This window comes from Chiloscyllium punctatum, chromosome 5 (genome assembly GCF_047496795.1).
Source record: "Chiloscyllium punctatum isolate Juve2018m chromosome 5, sChiPun1.3, whole genome shotgun sequence".
NCBI lineage: Eukaryota > Metazoa > Chordata > Chondrichthyes > Orectolobiformes > Hemiscylliidae > Chiloscyllium > Chiloscyllium punctatum.
The window spans coordinates 59,982,549-60,002,053 of record NC_092743.1 but is presented as its reverse complement, the minus strand read 5'-3'; the positions used below and the strand labels follow the sequence as shown (position 1 = coordinate 60,002,053).

Genomic DNA, 19,505 nt, shown 5'->3' with positions numbered 1-19,505 from the left:
TCTACTGATGTAACTGGCATCCCGAAAGCTAATTTGTAAATCTATTCTGCTCCCTCTCTGCCTTGACACTCTTCCATAATGAATGTGTCCATAATTGGAAGCAGCACTTCAGATGAGGCCAAACATAGCTTCATAACAGCTTTCCATGGCTTCCATGCTGTTATTGCTTTCCAAACTTGCCCTGCCAGCTTCAACAATTTTTATAGTCACATATCCCACACCCCTCTATTCCTGCATCCAGTACAGAATTGTGCCCTTTAATATGTGGCATGTCTCTTCTTTGTTCTTCCCAACACCCATAACTTCACACATTTTTGCATTAGACTTAATTTACCACATGCGCATTCATTCTATCAGCTTGCTCGTGTCTTCCAGAAGTCTGTTACTATCTTTCAGTACAATACTTTTGAATTTTGTGACAGTAAAAATTATGAAATTGTAACATACACATTCAAGTCAGAGTCATGAATATATTTCAAATAGTCACTTGGTTGTATATGCTTGAGTATTGCTGAAGAAATGAAGAGGCAGTTTGCTGAAGCTTTTTGCATTGCTCCAGTCTGAAAAACAACCATTCACAGTATGTGACCCAGCAACTTTGTATGCATGTTGTCACTTTTCATTTATTTCATGGGCTTCAACTTTGCTGGCGTTATCTATGTGGCACTTTAATAAATGCCTTTTGGATGCCTGTACTCAGCATATCACACACACGATCCTCATCGATCACTTCTCATCAAAAAAACTCATCAGTTTGTTTGAGTGTAATTTGCTTTTAACAAATTTGAGGTAGTTTTACCTAATTCATCTGCGCTTGTCCAAGCGATGGGAGCTTTATCCCAAAATATTATTTCTAAAAGTTTTACGTAACTAATTTTGAACTTAAAATATTTTCATTATATTATTATGGAAAAATCGAATGCTGATAAATTTTTGAATTCAGTTATTGTCTCACATTACCATTGGGCATGTTATATTTTTAATGGTTTCCCACCAGATACCTTTTTGGTGCTTGGCCGACCTTTAATTTCTACAACTGTTTTCAATCATAATTAGCAAAACCGCTGTAGTAAAATGAAAAGGAAATTTAATTGTTTTAACATGTGTTACTGGGATGAATGTATGTATTGTTGGCAAGGTCAGCATGTATTATTTCCTCCCAATTGCCATTGAGAAATTGGTGATGAGATACCTTCTTAAAGTGCTTCAGTTGGTATAGTAGAGGTATGACTGCAATTTTGTTAGGGATGAAGTCCTAGGATTTTGACATAGGGATGGACAGGAACAAAATTTTATTTAGGATAGTGTATGGTTGGATGGGAATATGCAAGTGATTGTGTTCCTTTATACCTGCTTCGCTGTGCTTCCACATGCTCAAGATCACGGGTGTGACAGAGGCTGTCAAGGCAGCATTAACAAGTTCTTGCAATGTATCTGGTAGATGGTATGCACTGTAGCCGCATTGCATTGGTGGTGGAAGGAGTGTACTAAGGTGGTGGGTATGGGAACAGTAGACTGGGTGATGTCAAGCTATTTGAGTGTTGTTGGAACTGCACTTATGCAGACCTGTAGAGAGTATTTGATTACACTTCTGATTTTTTGCCATTTTGCTTTTTGATAGGCACTGGGGAGTCCCAAGGTGATTTAGCACAAAATGTCCAGCCTGTGCCCTGCTCTTGTAATCTTGGAGCCAAGTGTTAGAGGGTGCAGACAGAAATGTAAAGATGAGATGACAACCAGATCAGCCACGATCTTAGTAAATTGTGGAGTCAGCTTGAAGAGTCAACTGTGCCTAAGTGCTACAGCCCACTTCATAGTACTAAGAGTCATAGAGATGCACAGCATGGAAACAGACCCTTCGGTCCAACCCGTCCATTCCAATTGGATATCCCAACCCAATCTAGTCCCACCTGTCAGCACTTAGCCCATATCCCTCCAAGCCCTCCCTATTCATATACCCACCTAAATGCCTCTTAAAATGTTCCAATTGTACCAGCCTCCACACTTCCTCTTGCAGCTCATACCATACACGTACCACCCTCTGTGTGAAAATGTTGCCCCTTAGGTCTGTCTTTTATCTTTTCCCTCTCACCCTAAACCTATGCCCTCTAAGTTCTGGACTCCCCGACCCCAGGGAAAAGACTTTTGCCTATTTACCCTATCCATGCCCCTCATGATTTTGTAAACCTCTTTAAGGTCACCCCTCAGCCTCCGACGCTCCAGGGAAAACAGCACCAGCCTGTTCAGCCTCTCCCTATAGCTCAAATCCTCCAACCCTGGCAACATCCTTGTAAATCTTTTCTGAACCCTTTCAAGTTTCACAACATCTTTCCGATCGGAAGGAGACCAGAATTGCATGCAATATTCCAACAGTGGCCTAACTAATGTCCTGTACAGCCGTAACATGACCTCCCAACTCCTGTACTCAATACTTTGACCAATAAAGGAAAGAATACCAAATGCTGCCTTCACTATCCTATCTACCTGCGACACCACTTTCAAGGAACTATGAACCTGCACTCCCAAGGTCTCTCTGTTCAGCAATACTCCTTAGGACCTTACCATTAAGTGTATATGTCCTGCTAAGATTTGCTTTCCCAAAATGCAGCACCTCACATTTATCTGAATTAAACTCCATCTGCCACTTCTCAGCTCATTGGCCCATCTGGTCAAGATCCTGTTGTAATCTGAGGTAACCCTCTTCGCTGTCCACTATACCTCCAATTTTGGTGTCATCTGCAAACTTATTAACTGTACCTCTTATGCTCGCATCCAAATCATTTATTTAAAAGATAAAAAGTAGAGGACCCAGCACTGATCTTTGTGGTGATCCACTAGTCACAGGCCTCCAGTCTGAAAAACAACCCTCCACCACCACCCTCTGTCTTCTGCCTTTGAGCCAGTTCTGCATCCAAATGGCTAGTTCTCCCTGTATTCCATGAAACCTAACCTTGCTAACCAGTCTCCCATGGGGAACCTTGTCGCATGCCTTACTGAAGTCCATATAGATCGCATCTACTGCTCTGCCCTCATCAATCCTCTTTGTTACTTCCTCAAAAAACTCAATCAAGTTTGTGAGACATGATTTCCCACGCACAAAGCCATGTTGACTATCCCTAATCAGTCCTTGCCTTTCCAAATACATGTACATCCTGTCCCTCAGGATTCCCTCCAACAACTTGCCCACCACCGACGTCAGACTCACTGGCCTATAGTTCCCTGGCTTGTCCTTACCACCCTTCATAAACAGTGGCACCACATTAGCCAATCTCCAGTCTTCCGGCACCTCACCTGTGACTATCGATGATAGAAATATCTCAGCAAGCGTCCCAGTAATCACTTCTCTAGCTTCCTACAGAGGTCTAGAGTACACCTGATCAGGACCTGGGGATTTATCCAGCTTTACCTGTTTCAAGATAACCACCATTTCCTCCTGTGTAATATGGACATTTTGCAAGATGTCACCATCTATTTCCCTATATTCTATATCTTCCATATCTTTTTCCACAGTAAATACTGATGCAAACTACTCATTTAGTATCTCCCCCATTTTCTGTGGCTCCACACAAAGGTCGCCTTGCCCTAGTTACCCTTTTGTCCTTAATATATTTGTAAAAACTCTTTGGATTCACCTTAATTCTATTTGCCCAAGCTATCTCATGTCCTCTTTTTGCACTCCTGATTCCCCTCTTAAGTATACTCCTACTTCCTTTATACTCTTCTAAGGATTCACTCGATTTATCTTGTCTGTACCTTACATGTGCTTCCTTCGTTTTCTTGACCAAACTCTCAATTTCTTTAGTCATCCAGCATTCCCTAAACCTACCAGCCTTTCCTTTCACCCTAACAGGAATATGCTTTCTCTGGATTCTTGTTAGCTAATTTCTGAAGGCTTCCCATTTTCTAGCCATCCCTTTACCTGCACATACCTGCCCCCCACTCAGCTTTTGAAAGTTCTTGCCTAATACTGTCAAAATTGGCCTTTTCTTCATTTTAGGACTTCAACTTTTAGATCTGGGCTATCCTTTTCCATCACTATTTGAAGTGTAATGGAATTATGGTCGCTGGCCCCAAAGTGCTCTCCCACTGACACCTCAGTCACCTGCCCTGCCTTATTTCCCAAGAGTAGGTCAAGTTTTGCACCTTCTCTAGTAGGCACATCCATATACTGAATCAGAAAATTGTCTTGTACCCACTTAATAAATTCCTCTCCATCTAATCCCTCAACACTATGGCGGTCCCAGTTTATGTTTGGAAAGTTAAAATCCCCTACCATAACCACCATATTATTCTTACAGATAGCTGAGATGTCCTTAAAAGTTTATTTCTCCATTTCCCTCTGGCTATTGGGGGGTCTATAATACAATCCCAACAAGGTTATCATCCCTTTCTTATTTCTTATTTCCACCCAACTAACTTCCCTGGATGTATTTCCGGGAATATCCTCCCTCAGCACAGCTGTCATGCTATCCCTTATCAAAAATGCCACTCCCCCTCCTCTCTTGCCTCCCTTTCTATCCTTCTTGTAGCATTTGTATCCTGCAACATTAAACTGCCAGTCCTGTTCATCTCTGAGCCATGTTTCTGTAATTGCTATGATATCTTAGTCCAATGTTCCTAACCATGCCCTGAGTTCATTTGCCTTCCCTGTTAGGCCCCTTGCATTGAAATAAATGCCGTTTACTTTATTAGTCCTATCTTGTCCCTGCCTGCCATGACTGTTTAACTTGCTTCTGTTTTCAACTGTACCAGTCTCAGATTGATCGCTTTCCTCACTACCTCCCTGGGTCCCACCGTCCCACCTTACTAGTTTAAATCCTCCCGAGCAACTCCAGCAAATCTCCCTGCCAGTATATTAGTCCCCTTCCAATTTAGATGCAATCTGTCCTCCTTGTACAGGTCACTTCTACTCCAAAAGAGATTCCAATGATCCAAAAATGTGAATCCTTCTCCCATACACTAGCTCCTCAGCCATGCATTCTTCAGCTCTATCCTCTATTCCTGCAATCACTAGCTCGTAGCACCGGGAGTAATCTAGATATTACTACTCTCGAGGACCTTCTTTTTAAATTTCTGCCTAATTCTCTGTAACCTCCCTTCAGAAACTCAACCTTTTCCCTTCCTATGTCATTGGTTCCAATGTGGACAATGACCTCTTGCTGGCCCCTCTTGCCCCCATGAAAACATTCTGCACCGTCTCTGAGACATCCTTGATCCTGGCACCAGGGAAACAACACACCGTTCTGATTTTTCGCTGCTGGCCACGGAAATGCCTCTCTGTACCTCGGACTAGAGAATCCCCTAACACAGTTGATCTCTTGGAACCCGATGTACCCCTCGTTGCATTAGAGCCAGTCTCAACATTAAAAACTTGGCTGTTCGTGCTACGTTCCCCTGAGAATCCATGACCCCCATTTTCCAAAACAGCATACCTGAAATGGGTATATCCACAAAAGACTCCTGCACTAGCTGCCAACCTTTCCTGGAGTTAACCCATCTATGTGACTGTACCTGAGACTTTGCCCCCTTCCTATAACTGCCGTCCATCACATACTATTGCTGTTGCAAATTCCTCATTGCTTCTAACTGTCTCTCCAACCCTCCATTCAATCTGATAAGATTCGCAGCCAATAGCATTTATGGCAAATTACTTATGTGGCAGGTCCAGCTAAGTTTGTAGTGAATAGTGATTCTGGGGAGTGCAGTGATCTCAAGTGAAGTTAATCAGAGTCACTTTTTGTTGGAGTTGCTCATCACTGAACATCTGTTTGATATAAAACTTATTTCATATGTTTTAGCCCAAACTTGAATCTTGTCCATGTCTGGCAAGTAGCAAGTTGCAAGTGAAACTGAACATTAGATTAGATTAGATTACTTACAGTGTGGAAACAGGCCCTTCGGCCTAACAAGTCCACACCATTCCTCTGAAGAATAACCCACCCAGACCCATTCCCCTACATTTTACCCCTCCACCTAACACTATGGGCAATTTAGCATGACCAATTCACCTAACCTGCACATCTTTGGACTGTGGGAGGAAACCGGACCACCTGGAGGAAACCCACGCAGACACGGGGAGAATGTGCAAACTCCACACACACAGACAGACATTTGCCCGAGGTCGGAATTGAACCCGGGTCTCTGGTGCTGTGAGGCAGCAGTGCTAACCACTGTGCTACCCAAAAACTTTTCTCTGTACTTAGATGCATGTGACTACAATAAATCAAATCTATGGACATGATAGGAGGAAGGAAACCAGAGCACCCAGCAGTAACCCACACAGACACAGGGAGAACACATAAGCTCCACACAGTTACCCGAGGCTGGAATCGAACCCAGGTCCCCATTGCTGTGAGGCAGTAGTGTTAACCACTGAGACACCATATCACCATATCACATGCATGGTCATCAGGGCATGTCACTGTTTCTGATTTTATGGTGGAAGTAAGGTACTTGTTGAAGCCTGTGTCTTTCATATTCTCCATGTTCAAAAGCAATTTTTTGGGGGGCATCAAGTGAAGGCCAGATACTTTTCCAGAGAGGATAAATGAGGTGGCATAGCTTTAGGACCATTTTAAGTATCTTCCTGTGTTTGGTTGAAAGGCAACAAAGGCATAGACCTCAAAATATGACACCTGTAAGTTTCTAATATAAGTTGGATTGGGGGTCAGAAAAGTCAGGTAATAGCACGCTTTCAACAGTCAAAGATAAATCTGTGTAAAGCAGTCATGGTAATAATTGTGTTTTGCTTTTAGGCAACATTTTACTCTGCTGGAAAAAACTACTTGTTGAGAATGTGCAATGGTAAGTGGTTATTGATCAGTTATTCTAAACTTGACTCTGCTATTTTACAGTTAAATACTTGTATAAATAAGATCTACTTGGTTTTCTCTTCAGGCATTGTTGAAAGAACTTCTTAAAACAAATACTTTGTCCTTGTGCAGAAAAGCAATTTTCTAAATGTAGCAGTCATTTCAACCAAGCCTTTACCTTTAAATATGTGTAAATGGGATAGTGTGCCTCAAAGCTAATGCTTATTCTTGAACTATGATACCTTGCACAAGGCAGTAAATGAGATGCCTGTCACTAAAACTGTCTGGCAGTTGTGTTAAGACTAAAACTAACAGATAATTTATTTTACAAGAACATATAGAAGTGATAATACTGAAGATGCAGTGACAGCTTATTACAATTAGTGGGCTATCCACATAGATTTTCTCGTGCCAAACACAAGTAATGACTTCTGCCTTATCATTTATCCTGTTGTAAATTCATTCGAATAGTGGAAGTCTATTACATTCTCCACAGCTCTGAATTTAACTAAGTGAGACTGAATAATTCTATATCTCAGTAAACCATGAATCAAATGTATTTAAACTAAGAAGCAGGAGACTTCACAAAATTAAAATGAAATATTTTCACAACTTTAACCCTATTTAAAATTATAAATATCTCAAATTTTGTTTTTTTTTTATCCCTTTGGACACTGTAGATGTGAGGAAATATTTTCCTCAAAATTGTGGATTCATAAGTACTTGAATGTGTAAATCTCTACTGTAATAAGTAAATTAATTCTAGGACTTGATTTAAAGTGGTTTTGGGTTAACTGTGGATTTTGCAAAATCAGTGGTTTGAGCTTTTAAAATAACTTATCCCTGTAAAATATAAATCTCTATTTTCTTGTGCTGTTTTCCAAGTCTCCAACACCATTATGTAACGATCTCAGTTGTCATGAGACCCCACTTAACTACCATGCCCAAGGAGGGTTTTCATTAGGGAACATACATTTTGTTTATTTATTGCATCGTGTATGCACTACACCAGCAGTCTGAGATGGTTTCATTTACCTATTCCTCAACATAATGGGTAAAACTACATAGTTCTTTAAAACCGCGGATTATTTTAATTTCATGTGTTATATTTCTGCAGTCTCAAGTGTGTACCAGAATTGCCTTAAGGATCATTTTTAATCTTATAACCAGCCATCCAAAAAATGCTTTCAAGCCTGTCTTTTTCCGTAATTGATTGGCTGCATTGGTATACATAAGGGTATAGTACACAGAAGCATTATCGGTTGGGTGAAACTTAGCTGCAGAACCTAAGCATGAATTTCAGATTTCTTTAGCCATGGAAAACCACAATTCATTAAGCACAGTATTGGCATTTATATGCCATATATAACACAGAAACAACCGACAAGTCTATGTCCTGTTTATACTTCACTCAAGCCTCTCCCCATTTTCTCTCCTCTGAGTGAACTATTCCCCCTCTCTCATACTTGTTGAGCTTCGTCTTAAATGAATGTCCAATGTTTCCAGTGCCACATTATACTTCTGAATTTCTTATTTCTTGGTGAATGTTTGATATTCATATCCTCTAGTTATGCTTTTTGTAAAAAGAGGTAATTTTCTTCTCTACTCACATTGTCAAAAGCTTTGTAATTTTTCATACTTTTGTACTTCAGCCTTTTTTCAAAACAAAAGTGATCCAACTTACCAGTCTGTAGTCAATAGATATACTCGCTGATTTGTGGTGTCATGTTTGCAAGTCTTCTCTGCACCCTATTCAGTGCTTCCATATTTACTTCTACTAGCTTACTTTTTCCAATATTCTCTTCTCTGGCCTCTGACTATTGATGTGGCCGCCTCCAAATTATTTTGACCTCAATATGGCACAATTGAAATGTATAATTTTATGCATTCTTTGTGCCCTATTTACAACATGCTACTCTATTATAGTATTTTAGAGTCAGGAACATTAGGTTAATTGTATTTGTGTTATTTGAACTCCCCTTTTTCAAATGTAATGCTTTGGCAACTAGAAATTGTCACAATCTATTCTGATGCAGGTATAATTAAATTGGTCCATACTCATCAGATGCAGATTGGTAGTAGAAGCATGGGTTAAATGCACATTGCTGATACCTTTCCTACCTTAATTGTGTCCCTTGACTTCTGCTACTCCAACATGATATTTCCTGTTATTGGTAGCTAGAATAGTTGCGAACTCTCTCAACTATTATTAAATGATGAATGTTAAACAAACTTGTGACATTGATTCATACACAGAATTAAATCCCCACCCCAACTTTCTGGAGATTCTGAACTTCTACCAGTTGCAGGATTTTCAAGACCATCTTTGTAACTGCTGTCTTTTCACTTGATGCCTTTTGCTGTCATAATGACAAGTCACATAATGGAGTCGTGAGTGCATGGCTTCATCTCTATTTCATAATATTACATGCTAGAGTTCCAACTGTGTTTTTCTGTTGTCATGCCTTTTTTATGTTTTTCACTAAATCTAAATAATTTTGCAGATTTGCTGCGAAGACTTTCCAAATCACAAAACACTGTTTTCTGTGGAAGAATTCAGTTATTCTTGGCCAGATTGTTTCCTTTATCAGAAAAATCAGGTAAGAAATTAAAATAATTTCAAGGAAATTCCATTGCTACTCATGCACTTTTGATGTGGCGACTGTTGGGTAGAGTTTCTTCATGTGTTGGCCGTCTATCTATACACCACCTAGAGTTCCATAAAAGAAGCCTGGAGTTGCTTCTCATTACATGTCTCTCAACAAAACTATGACCAGGACCAAGGTTTTCTGATTGGTGGTGAAGAGAGGACACTCAATGCTGACCTCAAAAAAAAAAGCCTGCAATCTCAGTGGAGCAGTTTTCACATTTTCCGTCATTAATTTCATTCTGAATCCAGCTAGGAAGGATCTCCAACTTCTTGTAACAATGGTGCCTTCAAAAAGATCAAGTACCCAATCATATTAAAGAATTCTCACAGTCAGCCAGGAAGTGTGAGCTGTCATGTTTTGAACTCCATTCCTCACTGTCTCACTGTTCCCTTTTTCTCTCGCCCCCACTCACTGCCTGGCCTTGCCCTTTACCCCACTCTGTCCCCAATCTCTATCTGTCTCTCTTTCGCAATATTGTCCCCTTTCTTGTCCCTCCCCTTCATCGCTCGCCACCATTTGAAATTTCCTCAAAAAGCACTATTACAGTTAAACTTCTTGTCACCCATTCCAGTCTCTCCTCCTGGCATGGCATCTATTTCCCTTGCTCGCATTTGTGATGCGCATTGTGTCTTTTATTGCAACAAGTGTTCCTTTTAATAGTGATGGTTGTGATTGTTTAATGAAAATAAGAAAGAAAATATCTACATCATCTTCAACCTTCCCACAAGCAGCCTGTGCAAACTATAGAACCCTTATAATGTGGAAACAGGCCATTTGGCCCAACAAGTTCACACCGACCCATTTCCCCTACCCTATTATTCTATATTTACCCCTGACTAATGCACCTAACCCCCACATCCCTGAACACTATGGGCAATTTAGCAAGGCCATTCACCTAACCTGTGTGTCTTGGATTGTGGGAGGAAAATGGAGCACCTGGAGGAAACCCATGCAGACACTAGGAGAATGTGCAAGCTATCCCATCTGCAACCTGAGCAACTAACTTTATAGCCTTAAAGGGAACCATGTGTGCACTTCATGGTTAACTAAGCAGCAAGGTTTCCTCTTTGTATAATGTCCCACTAATTATAAAACAGAATGGCTGCCATGAGCCGAGCTGTCGAATGGAAGGTTCACAGTTGTATCATTGAAGAAACCTAAATTTATACTCTCAGTTTGATGTCCAGAGAACAATGTAGGCTCTTAGACTAATTCCTTTTGAATTACAATTACTTATTATGCATGTACATGTGGCAGCCATGTTGTACATAACCACGTACCATAAATAACAAAAGATGTTTATGGGGTAATTAATAGAGGAGCATTATTGGCCAGGGGCAAATGCTGTGGGATCTTGGCAGGCAGGCTTTCATTTTAATCTGTCATCTGAAGATTGGGATGTCATGAATGCAGTACTTCTGTACTGCAATATCTACAGGTTGTCTAATGGATCGGTATCTAATCATGGAAAGCAAAGAATAGTTACAGCACAGGATGAGACCATTTTCCCCTCAAATCCTTTTTGGTTCTCCGGAAGAGCAACTCACTCAGTCCCATTCCATGGTGTTTTCCTCATAGCTCTGCGCATTTATCACTCCAGTCCAGTTTCAAAGGGATTGATTGAATCTGCCACATTCAAGCAACACTTTCCAAGGCCAGCTACTCATGGATATAAAAGTATTTTCTCATGTAGTTGTTGCTCCTTTTAAAAATGAACATGAATGCTTGTTATAAATTGTCAATCCTGCCAACAGGAGCAGTTTCTCTTTGACTACTTTGTCCAGACTTTTTGCAATTATCAAATCTGCAGTTTAATTATCATTTCTCCAAGGAGAACAGCCCTGTTTCTCCAGGTTGTCCATGTGACTAAACTCCTTATCCCTGGAATCATTCCTGTGATTTTCTGTGCAGTCTCAAAAGCCTTCATAAAGTTCAATGCCCAGAACAGGATACAGTATCCAGATTGAGGTTGAACCAATGTTCTAAATCGCTCAAACTGCATGAGTCTTTTAACTTAGGACGTGAGTTTAAAAATTTAAACTCAACGAAGAGAAAATAATAATTTACCTATTTTTATTTTGTAGCCATCTTTCTCTAATTTATTCAGTTGATTTCTGCTGAGAGTGATAGGATTTTTTTATAATTTGGTTTCAATTAATAAAATTTGCTCCAATTTATAAAGAACGTTAATCTTGGAGGATCCATTCTTATTTGTTTTGCATTCCTTATGAAATACTTTTCAGTAGAGCGTGCATTTCAAAAATTATCTTCAAAAACTATAGTGAAGTAATGATTTTTGGTGCCTTATGCAGTATATTCTGACCTGTGTACCTTCCTACTCCAGGAGCTTAAACTTGCTCTCTTCTTTCAAATAAGTTCACTGCTTCATTCTCAAAGTCAGCTGTCAAAGTCTCCAAATTTACGTAATATGTTTCTTACTCTCTGTGCATATATATATATATAATATATATATAAAGCATACACAAACATACATCCAAATATACATACATGTGGCGATTGCTTTTGTGTTAAGTTGGTCCAATTTGCCTCTGGTTATCATATCTCCTCTGTTGTCAGCTGTGAGCAGTTTTTAAAGCATCTGGTTTGATTTTTTTATGGGTGGTCTTAGGCTTTTTTTTGTTCGTGGATTCCTATTACCTGCTTTCTCTTCCCCATGCTCATCATGTTTCATATATAAACATTTTTGATTTCTCTTCTCATAGAGTCATACAGCACAAAAGTAGACCCTTCAGCTAACTCATCTGTGCTGACCAAGTTTTCCAAACTAACCTAGTACCACTTGCCTGCATTTGGCCAGTATCCCTCTAAACCTTTCCTATTCATGTTCCTTTTCAAATGTGTTTTAAAAGTTGTAACTGTACTTGCATCTACACTTTCTCTGGCAGTTCATTCTATGTATGAACCACCCTCTGTGAAAAAGTTGCACCTCAGGTCCCTTTTTAATCTTTCTCCTCTCACCGCAAAAAAAAAGCCCCTTGTTTTGAACTCCCCCACCCTAGGTCAAAGACCTTTGCTGCTCACCTTATCTATACTCTTCATGATTTTACAAACCTGTATAAGGTCACCCCTCAACCACCTCTCCAGTGGGGGGGGGAAAAAAATTCCAGCTGATCCAGTCTCTCCCTATCACTCAAACTCTCCAGTCCCAGCAATATCCTGGCAAATCTTTCCTAAAACCTCTCTAATTTAATAATAATCTTCCAATAGCAGGGTGACCAGAACTGTACATAGTACTGCAAAAGTGGCCTCTCTAACATCCTGTATAACCTCAATGTGACAACCCAACTCCAATGCCCAGTTGCCTGAACAATGAAAGCAAGCATGCTAAACACCTTTTTAACCACCCTGTCTACTGTGATGCAACTTTCAAAGAACTCAGCTTGCTTATTTCTTTTACCTTGTGATTTGTTTTTTCAAAAAAAACCTTCCATTTCTTTGACTTTTGATTTAGCTCTTTGAATTTTCACTCTCACTCATCTCTGGTTCATTCTTTGTTTGAACTTGAGCATGTTCCTGTATTTAAGTCCTATTTATTTTGATATCCTTCTGCTTAGACCATAGTGTTGCTTCTTGTACTTTTAGCCTGCTCTTGGTGCTGCTGACTTCATGGCAGTTCCTCCAACAGCATAAACCTTGATGTTTTGATATCAGAAGTGTGGATGGTAAAAGGAAACAATACCAAGTTCTTTTGACCTGAGAATGAAGGCTAGACATGGTGCGATTCTCTCTGCTCAGTAAACTCTCCAGGCTGGGAACTTTATCAGATTTATCTCCAACGATCAACATGTAAAGAAAAAGATTTTTATAGCTATACCATAGAATTTGCTGCAATGATCACAGGTTTAGAAGTGTGGATCTAATTAACTGTAATTCTGTAATGTGTTTATTTTATCTCAGGGCTTAATTTGCAAAGTCAGTTTAACCTGGAAAATGTCACTGTGTTCAACACTAACGAACAGGATAGTACACTGGGGCTGAAGGTGAGTGTTTATTGGAGTTTACTACAAGTGTGAAAGTCATATTGAGCTATATACCACTAAATATTTTTGGTTTTTGTATGATTAATAATTTTCATGTATTTTGAGAATTTTCAGCACACTGAAGATAGAGAGGATGGAATGGAAGTTGAAGAAGGAGAAACAGGCGACGAGGAGCCAACTACAACTTGGTGAAGATCTTTTCATTAACCTTGAAGGAGTTCAGAAATGCTTAGCCATAATCAATGCATGTGTATTTAAACTTAATTTATATGAATGTTGTTGAGAACATTGACTGTTGCTGCACTAAAATTTCTGTTTGGCTCAACTGGTGCTGTTGGTGCTCTGTGCCTACCTCTTCTATTCTTATGACATATAATTCATCTGCATATTCTTCCAATCATTTCTCCCAGCTAAGTTCCAACTAAACAGCAATGATGTCTTTAATTTTCACGTTTAATTATAAATTAATAAATTTAAAATTAAATGTATGGGCCCATAAGGCAAAAGTAGAAGAAAAGCACAAAGGTATAAAGCTCATTTGAAGAATCAGTGGAAGGAGGCAGTGCAGTGCAGACCTTCTTTGCACTCACGGTTTTGTGATTCTGTAAAGTCAACAGTTAGGAACTGGAGTAGGCCATTCAACCCTACAAACCTGCAGTGCCATTGTTGATCATGATTGATCATCTATCTCAAAACCATATTCTCAGGCTTTTCCAGATCAGTTACTGTCGTTAGTATTTAGATATCAATGCCTTCTTTGGACTTAGTGAAGAACTGACCTTCACAGCTTTCAAGGAGAGATTTCCAAAAATCTACCACTCTCTGCTGGAAAAGTTCCTCCTCTTAGTTCTGTATGGCGTATCTTTTATTTTGAAACTTGTTAAGTTCCAAGAAGGACCAAGACCTTTTACAGCAGGAACTTTATTCTGAAGGTGTTTACCATGTAGACAGCAGTTTCCCCTCCAAATTGGCCAATTTTGTCATCATTGTTAATATGATTAGATGCTTAAAGTGAAAGTCCACTATACTTTCACAAATATGCAATATTCATCCTCTTTTACGTCCGAGGTCCCCGCAAACTAAATAATGTTTACAATCATATGTGCAAAACCAGGTAATACACTCTGGAGGATGTTGATTCCTGTGTTCTGTCAGCACTTGAGTGTCATTTCTCTCCAGAATCGAAACATCTAGAGTGTTCTTTGAAGAGTCTATAAATTAATCCATTTTGTTCTTTTTTGTGAAAAGAAAACTGCTGCTTACTATCCAACAGTCACCTTCAACTCTTAGCTCTGTTTCATCCAAAAATGATTAAAAAAAAACAACTTGAATCTGAATTGTCCAATGTGTAACAATTATCAAGTTTTTTTTGACCCAGGATCTACATGCATCTGGAGATAGGTTAGCCTTACTGAAAACGTGACATTCAGCTTGTCCAGCAAATAGGTCATTGCTTAAAAGCAAAGGATACTGCTTGGCAGTCGCGAGTGTTGTGCTGGAAAAGCATAGCAGGTCAGGCAGCATTCAAGGAGCAGGAAAATCGACGTTTTGGGCATAAGTTCTTCATCAGGAATGAGGCTTGTGGGCTGGGGGGCTGAGATAAATTGGGGTGGGGGGGGCTGGGGCTGGGGGGGGTCAATAGTTGGGAATATGATAGGTAGATGAAGGTGCATAGGTTGGAGAGGAGAGTGGAGCAGACGGTGAGAAGGAAGATGAACATGTCAAGAGGGCAGTGCTGAGTTGGAGGCTTGGGACGAGGATAATGGGGGGGGGGGAAGGGAAATGAGGAAGCTGGTGAAATCCACATTGATCCCGTTTGGTTGCAAGGTGGAAGATACTGCTCAGCACTTTGTACCAGATTAGTACTGACTTTAAAATTACCACAGATGTGTACTGATCCATCTTTCTTCATCAGTGGTATGTTACGCATGGCCCAGTCACACTCATCTTGAATTCAAGGACTCCTGTCTTGACCAGCATCTCTCATTTTGCCTTAACCTTCGTCTGATTGCAGAAGACACTGATTTAGCCTTGAAATATTTTGCTTGATTCTCATTCTTGATTTTCAATTTGACTGAGATCTTTTCCATGCCTTCCAGATCCCTGTGGAAAACAATGGCATATTTCTTTAGAATTTTGCAATGTATCGGTCTCAGATTCTCAGAATCTGACAAGCTGTTTGCTTCAGCGGAACTGAGTTTGATTTTCTCCAACTATGTTGCAAAATTTCCTTTGGTAATGTTTATGGATAGATGTTCAGTCTGACCATGTAACTGAACAATCGAACTGATACGACCCCTTTAAAGATACCACTTTGCTTGCATATGTTCTTGGTGCAGTTTTGAAGCACAATGTGGTTCAGATATTTCTGATATACTTTTTCAGGTATCAATGAAACAGTCACTCTGCTGTCCACCGCCATTCATACTAATTTGACATCCAGTAAGGGAGTGTCCCAGTATTGACTGCTGTCACCAGCAATAGCCAATGTGTTTAATAATAGCTCCTCTTTAGGTTGAGTGTCTGGGCTTTTCTCAAGCCCTTTATGTACCATGAAGATTTTCTTCCATCTCTTTGATTTCTGTATTTTTGCCGCATGTTGTTTATATTTCTTCCTCAAACACACCCTTTCAGTATGCCCTTCTGTGCTGCAAATTCTGCATGTACTCCTTTATATTAGCAGTTTACTGCTGCATGACTTGTTTTACTGCACTGACAGCAGTTTTGAGTGTGCGCTGGTGATCATCACTTAGCTGCCATTTTGTGAACTCTCATACTCGAGCTTAACTGTTGAGTTCCCTTGGATGCTAGTTCCAACAAGACTGATATATCCAGTGCTTCTTTTTAAGTCTATATTTCTTTCTGTTAGTAATCTCTTCTGGAATTCTTCACATCTTAAACCACACACCAGTGTCTCTTTGATAGCATCATTTTAGACACAGAATTTTGACAATTTCTTTAAAATTGCAGCAAACTGGGAGATAACTTCGCTGTCGAGGTTGGTTGCCAAAGTCAAAAGTCACATGACACCAGGTCATAATCCAACAGGTTTACTTGAAATGACAAGCTTTCGAAATGCTGTTCCTTCATCAGGTGAAGTCACCTGCTGAAGGAACAGCACTTCGAAAGCTTGCCATTTAAAATAAACCTGTTAGACTATAACCTGGTGTCATGTGACTTCTGACTTCATCTACCCCAGTCTAACTCTGGTACCACCACATCAAAGCTTGGTTGGATTTGTGGAATCTATTCCGAAATCACTAGTGTTTTTTTGTGAAAAATAGTTCTATAGAACTCCTATTATTTCTTCATAAGAAATAATACAGTTCATAAAATAATATCCTCCCCAAACATCTTCCCTCCGTAATAATAGTCAGAAATGCAAGGACATGTATATCTGCTTCTATTTTGTTAGCTTGAACTAAATAATGTCTCTGTTTAGGAGTTCCAACTGTCTGTATTTTCATCATTGGAGCCAAACTTTCTGTCATAGTTTCTTCAAATGGGAAGAGCCTGTGTGTCACGGTGTACAGGACAGTCTCTATTATCCGAATGTCATTTATCTGAATTTCAAATTATGCAAACAAGATCTCAAGGTCCCGTAAAAATGTTGTCTGATCAATCAGTTATCCAAACAAAATACTCATCGCCTGTCTCATTTGGATGATTGAGGTTGTTCTGTACTGTGAAAATGTTTGTACAATATTGCTTCTTTCCATTTAAACAAGATATTCCTAAGGCTGTATGCTCCTTTTCGAGTTTACACCTCTGGCTCAAAACATTTCCCTTGTGTAGAGTACTTGTTACAGTATTCCTCCACAGGATGGAGCATGTGGCAAGCTACTTCTGCATTGTTCACCTCTTCTTTGGAGTGGAGTCATTTTTTAAAGCACTTTTTATTGCATTCTTGTCACCAGTTTCTTTGTTAAGTTTCAAGAAGGAGCAGGAGTTTTATTATGGAAATCTTAACTCGATAGGCAGCAAGATTAGACTAAGCTGTTTCATGCCTAAAATGGCTAATAATGTCATGTTGGACTCTTCCAGCGAAAGTAAATGCTACACAATAAGGCCTATGACCTGGCTCTCTATCCCGCAGCCAGGATTCTCTTAGGGTTACATAAATTATTTTTAATGTGTAAAAGTCAGTTTAGTCTTCTTGTATATTACCTTTATAAGCTGTGATGTTTCATTCTTTGTTGATATATGTATTTTAAAATTTTTTTACAATCATATTTCAAATTGTCTACTGGTTGTTAGATTTGAACCAGGCGACCAAATTTTTGTTCACTACTTCCCCAGGGCTTGCATCCTAAATATTGTTCTGCTTTTGCCAGTTAGAGAACTCTGGTTTAATAGTTTCAGGCTGTTGCTTTAATGAGTGTTAACACTTACACTTTTGTTTTAACTAGCTCTGTTCCAATTGATTATAACTTATACCGGAAGTTTTGGTCACTTCAAGATTTTTTCAGAAATCCACTGCAGTGTTATGAAAAAATTTCTTGGAAGACATTTCTCAAGGTAAAATCTGTTCATGAACAAGATGTAGCCCTGTCTCTTAAAAAGTATTCTTTTTGTTCTGCTTGTGTTCTGTAAAAATAAAACTTCTGCTCATCGGGTGATGGTGTTAGATTGATATAATTCTGAGAGGCCCTGCCAATTTGTAGAAGTTATTTTTGGAGAATGTAATGTATTTGCAATACCTGTGTCTGAATCTTGGAATTTTTCAAACTTCAGTAGGTCTGACAAAATCTGTGCAGAGTGAATGTTTCCTGTCGATAACTTTCAATAGAACTGGAGAATGTTAGAAATATTAAGGAAGTGAAATGGAGGGAGGGTAAGGAAAAGAATGCAAGGGACTGTCTGTGGTACTACACAAGACAGCACTCATTAGATAATGAACAAGTTAGTAGTAATGAGACAGGCTAAGAAATAAAATAATTTCCCAAAGATGAATGGCAATCCATGAGTGAAAACAAAACAATGTGAAATGTAAAGGAAGAAATTAAAGGTCAGGGTAAAGATTATGTTTTTTAACTGTTGAACTCGATGTCAAGTTCAGAAGGCTTGAAGTGTTGAATGGAATGATGAAGTACAGTTTCTTGAGCTTCGTTGAAGCTCTGTAGTAAGCCAAGGCTAGAGATGTCAACATGAGTAAAAGGAGGAGAATTAAAATTATGGGCTGCTGGAGGCTTTTGGGTCATTCTTAGTGATTGGATGTGGTGTTGTGCAAAATAGCTACCAAAACTGGTTTTTGGTTTCCCTAATGTTAAACAAACCACACTGAGGTAATAAAATATACCAATGAAATAAGTATCTGTAAATCACCTGGAAGGAGCATTTGGGTCTGTGGTCATTGAGGAGTGAGTTGGAGTTGGTAAAAGTGCACTTTTAAAATTTCTTCTATAGGATGCGGGTATCAATGGCAATGCCAGCTTTTGTTGTCCTTCCCCTAGTTACTTCGAACTAAATGTTTGATAGGCAATTTCAGAAAGCAGTTAATAATCAGTCACATTGCTTTAGATCTAGAATCATGTAGGCCAATTAGGGAAGGAATATAGATTCCCTTTCCTAAAGGATATTAGTGAACCAGCTGGGTTTTTACTAATGTTTAGTTTCATGACTGTTACTGACACGAATTTGAATTTGCCATCTTTTTCTTCAGTTTTATTTTGTTGAATTCAAATTCCACTAGCTGCCGTGATGAAATTTAAACCCTTGTCCCTAGATCATTAAGCTTCGTCTCTGGATTAATAATCCATTGACATCATCACAATGCCTTTGCCTCCCTTTTGCCTATCTTCTGCTGGCATGGAAATCAGCAGTAGGAATATTGGGAGTGACAAAGTAGTGGACCAGGATGTCACAGAGGAAGAGAGTGGGTCTAGGAAATTGCTAGTGAAAAGTAAGAAAATGGCAGACAAATTGAACCAGTATTTTGCATCATTTATTACTAGAGAGCAGTGGTGCCTAACCTATCACCCATCGGACTGTCGAGCTGAAAAAGTCCTCATTCGTATATCCTTGTGCATAAATCTCAAAAT

General features: G+C 39.4%; 1 protein-coding gene across 3 annotated transcripts in view; it reads left to right on the top strand.

Moving 5' to 3' along the window:
• Positions 1-19,505, top strand: part of thoc1 (THO complex 1) — an 81,233-nt gene that overhangs the window by 24,856 nt on the left and 36,872 nt on the right. For 2 of the 3 annotated variants that reach the window (XM_072570412.1, XM_072570414.1), the window contains exons 6-10: positions 6,756-6,804; positions 9,317-9,412; positions 13,382-13,464; positions 13,570-13,652; positions 17,874-17,982. In XM_072570412.1, coding sequence (XP_072426513.1) covers positions 6,756-6,804; positions 9,317-9,412; positions 13,382-13,464; positions 13,570-13,652; positions 17,874-17,982 — 420 coding nt within the window. The remainder of the gene's footprint in view (positions 1-6,755; positions 6,805-9,316; positions 9,413-13,381; positions 13,465-13,569; positions 13,653-17,873; positions 17,983-19,505) is intronic. The other variant, XM_072570413.1, reaches the window with a different exon arrangement.